This window comes from Ostrea edulis, chromosome 4, assembly GCF_947568905.1.
Source record: "Ostrea edulis chromosome 4, xbOstEdul1.1, whole genome shotgun sequence".
In the NCBI taxonomy this organism is placed as follows: Eukaryota; Metazoa; Mollusca; class Bivalvia; order Ostreida; family Ostreidae; genus Ostrea; species Ostrea edulis.
In genome coordinates this window covers 35,009,244-35,014,037 of record NC_079167.1, presented here as the reverse complement: position 1 = coordinate 35,014,037, position 4,794 = coordinate 35,009,244, and the positions used below count along the sequence as shown (strand labels likewise).

Genomic DNA, 4,794 nt, shown 5'->3' with positions numbered 1-4,794 from the left:
ACCTTCGCAGACGGGTCAACAACCACTGGTCCTCCATCAGAACCAAAAAAGATTTGCCAGTAGCAACACATTTCAATGGCAATAACCACCGATGGGAGGACATGACAGTAGTGGTTATTGATCATGACCCTAGTTGGTCAGATACCGAAAGAAAGCAGAAGGAAACATTCTGGATGCACAGGTTGAAGTCATTTGAACCGCATGGTATCAACAAACCTACTGACTTCACCAATATGAATACGGGCTAAGCCCTTACTAGATTTTAAGCTTCATCTAGACCTACTCGTCTGATCATGTCCCCAACAGTGGTACTATGACCATTTTTGAACACATTTTTTTCTTTTCAATTCTGTTTACAATCAGCCCACCCCTTTTAATTACTTTGACCTTCATAACCGATTGCTTACATGTAAAACCCATTTATCAGTTTCCGTGATTCTATGTTTTTGCACGTCTGATGTTGATTCAATTTCCTAGGCTGCTTATTCTTTGTTTTTGTTTGGAGTTGGTCCACTTTGTTTACTTATTCAAACTTGTTATTTACATTATCTTTCTCTCAAATTTTGTTCATTTCTTACTTCATTTACATAGTTTATTTTCATTTATTATTTTTTTATTTTGTGTGTTGATATATTTTACTCATTATTATCTTTTATAAATTATTTATTCTTAATGCATAGTTAAAATAGACTCTCTGGGTACGAGTTAGCTTTACTATTTGTCAACGTAATTGGGTTAACTCGTTCCACTTGAGATTAATTAAGTCTATTTTTATCACTTCGTACATTTTGGATCACCTCTTTGGACGAATAAGGCATGTCCTAATTCGCTCCACTTTTAACATTGATTGGCAAGCCTAAAGACCAAAAAACATGTAGTCTGCATTGTAAATACGTTTGTAGATTAGTGTAGTTATAGTGCTAGATGTATTTATATGTAGTTTTTATATGCCCGTCTTAAGACGGGACATATTATGGTATGGCGTTCATGTCCGTCCGTCTGTTAGCTTTTTCGTGTCCGACCCGTAACTTAAATACTACAAGGCCTAGAATCATCAAACTTTGTCTGTAGATACATCTTGGGTAGAAGGTGTGTCGCACATTAAAACCAGGTCACTGTGACTTTTCATTAAGAAGATATCCGTCTGTCCGTCCGTCTGTTAGCTTTTTCGTATCCGACCCGTAACTTAAATACTACAAGGCCTAGAATCATCAAACTTTGTCTGTAGATACATCTTGGGTAGAAGGTGTGTCGCACATTAAAACCAGGTCACTGTGACTTTTCATTAAGAAGATATGGCCATATATGGCAAAAACTTGTCCGGCTCATAACTTGAAAACTATTAGACCTAGAATCACCAAAATTGGTCAACTAATGCATCTTAGGTAGAAGGTGTGTCGCATCCTACTTTAAGGTCACTGTGACATTTAATTAAGGTGTTATTAAAAAAAATGTTTTAATGGATACAATCTATACTGTTAACAATATGTGACGGGCGTATCATGTGCCGTGGCAGTGCACTTTTTGTTATTATTCTCTGTTGATATTGGCCACATTATGCAATTCTTTTCGTTTGTCCTGAAGAAGGGACGGGTGTCCCGAAAATTTGACAATCTGGTTGTTCGTGTCATTGGTCGTGCTTTGTGTGTGTGTGTGTATATATATATATATATATATATATATATATATATATATACTGTGTATATATATATATATATATATATATATATATAGTTTGTAAATAAAGAATTCGGTATTTGATACAGTAAATACATCCAATAATAAAAGTCAAGAAACACAAAACTCGAATAACATTTCACTGTTAGCGCTTTCGGCTTTAATGCCTCTTCAGACAGTTATAAAAAAAAACAACAAAAAACAACTGTCTGAAGAGGCATTAAAGCCGAAAGCGCTAACAGTGAAATGTTATATGAGTTTTGTGTTTCTTGACTTTTATTATTGGATATATATATATATATATATATATATATATATATATTACAATGACACATTCTTTCTGTTTAGGTATGGCGGTACCAATGTTCATAAAGCCCTGTGCCAGGCTATAAGTTTAAGAGAACCAGTCTATGCTTTTCCTGTTCACTGTCTTGACACTCTTCAGTCCATCGGTAAATCTCATATTGAGAAAAGCCAAATTCTGCAGGACTGTATCCTGTTAAAGCCGGGCACTACAGTGGAGGAATTTCACAGTGTGTTGTGCCATTATCCTGTCCGACTCATATCAGGGGATTTTGTGAGAGCTGAGGTAACTCTTGATTTCAAGATTTCATAAGACTGCAAAAGACATTGTCACAGTTTCATTCCAATAAATGGCAAACAATTTTCTCTTTGATACTTTATGATGTTATACTGGTGCATAAATGAATAGAAAATGAGATGCTTTTTAGCTTTTATTTTGGTGATCATTGGCCTGCAAATGTCTCTATTAAAGTAAATCATTTATTTCAGACAATTCTATCTGATGGGTCAAAGAAACCACTGAAGAAAGATGAAGTGATTAGTAGTTCTAACAATCTAATTAAGATAATGACAACCAAGAAAAGTTCTTAGAACTTCATCATCATTTGGGTAAGGTAATGATTTGTCGTGGGGATGATTTCTGGTGCCAAACGATATTTATTAATAAATGTTTTATTTATTGCTAGTCTCTGTGATTTTTCTTTTATTGACTCATAAGAACGAAATGTGTGTATACATGTGTGTATGTGTGTGTGTGTGTGAAACAGGTCTCCAGTGTCAACAAAGAAACTATAAGCAAGATTTAAAATGTTGGTACCAAAAGAAAAATCTTGTCACAAGGAATACATATATGAAATATGAGAACCCTATCACTCATCATTCAAAAGTTATAAGTAAGGTTAAAAGGTTAAAGTTTTGAAATTTGGGTCAAACTCCAAGGTCAATGATCATGGTGTCAAATGAAAGGTGTTGTCATAAGGAATTTATATACAATATATGAAAGACCTCAGGCTACCTTAAATAGTCAAGGAGATTTTGCCTAGGTCAGCTTTTTTTAGCTCACCTGAACCGAAGGTTCAAGTGAGCTTTTCTGATCGCTTTTTGTCCGTCGTCTGTCTGTCTGTTAAACTTTTCACATTTTCGACTTCTTCTCCAGAACCACTAGGCCAATTTCAACCAAACATGGCCAAAAGCATCCTTGGGTGAAGGGCTTTCAAGTTTGTTCAAATGAAGGGCCATGTCCCTTTCAAAGGGGAGATAATCACAAAAATGCAAAAATAGGGTGGGGTCATTTAAAAATCTTCTTCTCAAGAACCACTGGGCCAGAAGAGCTGAAATTTACCTGAAAGCTTCCTGACATATTGCAGATTCAAGTTTGTTCAAATCATGGCCCCCGGTGGTAGGGTGGGGCCACAAGGGGGGATCAAAGTTTTACATACAAATATATAGGGAAAAACTTTAAAAATCTTCTTCTCAAGAACCACTAAGCCAGAAAAGCTGAGATTTACATGAAAGCTTCCTGACATAATGCAGATTCAAGTTTGTTCAAATCATGGGCCCCTGGGGTTGGATGGGGCCACAATAGGGGATCAAAGTTTTACATACAAATATATAGGAAAAATCTTCTTCTCAAGAACCACTAAGCCAGAAAAGCTGATTTTTACATGAAAACTTTCTGACATAGTGCAGATTCAAGTTTGTTCAAATCATGGCCCCCGGGGGTAGGATGGGGCTACAAGTGGGGGGGGGGGGGGTTCAAAGTTTTACATACAAATATAGGAAAAAGCTTTAAAAATCTTCTTCTCAAGAACCATTGGCCCAAAAATTTACATTTACATGAAAGCTTTTTGACATAGTGTAGATTCAAGTTTGCAAAGGGTAGTTTGGGCCATAATAGGGACTAAGGTTTTACATGCAAATATATATGGAAAGTCTTCAGATATGGGCCAAGGTGACTCAGGTGAGCGATGTGGCCCATGGGCCTCTTGTTATAAAGGTAGGTCAAAATCCAAGATTAAGAACTTTGCTACGAAGAGAAAGATCTTGTCACAAAGACTGCACATATGAAATATGAGAGCCCTATCATTCACCATTCAAAAGCTATCAGCAAGGTTCATGTTTTAGATAGACAAAAACAATATGCCTGATATTAGTTGTGTGTTGCGTAAAAACAAACTCCAGTACTGATACTGCTCATTGATATACCTGCATGATGTGTTTGATAGGTTCCTTTACGGATGATATCAGGCAAGTCTCATTTCTAAAAGAGTCTTCATAGGGTACTGAAGGTTAGTGTCTCTGGTGTTTACAGTTGTTTAACCATGTTCATTAATTCTTGTCAACTTATTTTTACTGTCATTTTTAAAAACTAACCAGTGTTTTTTAGTTATTGCACTTTTAAAAAGAATTTTTGATCAATCTTACTTGGATATCCCCCGCCATCCACCGTATATATACAGAGTCCCAGAAATCCCGAAATCACCCACCCTCCACAGTATATATACAGAGTCCCAGAAATCCCGAAATCACCCACCCTCCACACTATATATACAGATCCCGAAATCACCCACCCTCCACACTATATATACAGAGTCCCAGAAATCCCGAAATCACCCACCCTCCACACTATGTATACAGATCCCGAAATCACCCACCCTCCACACTATATATACAGAGTTCTAGAAATCCCCCACCCTCCACAGTATATATACAGAGTTCTAGAAATCACTCACCCTCCACAGTATATATACAGAGTTCTAGAAATCACCCACCCTCCACAGTATATATACAGAGTTCTAGAAATCACCCACCCTC

The 4,794-nt window shown here is 36.6% G+C and overlaps 1 protein-coding gene across 1 annotated transcript in view; it reads left to right on the top strand.

Annotated features, from left to right (window-relative positions):
• The window catches only part of LOC125671198 (uncharacterized), a 17,609-nt gene extending 14,944 nt beyond the window's left edge, over positions 1-2,665 (top strand). Inside the window, exons 12-13 of the mRNA XM_048906724.2 lie at positions 2,026-2,266; positions 2,470-2,665. Coding sequence (XP_048762681.1) covers positions 2,026-2,266; positions 2,470-2,571 — 343 coding nt within the window. The 3' untranslated portion in view covers positions 2,572-2,665. The remainder of the gene's footprint in view (positions 1-2,025; positions 2,267-2,469) is intronic.
• Positions 2,666-4,794: the final 2,129 nt, after the last annotated feature.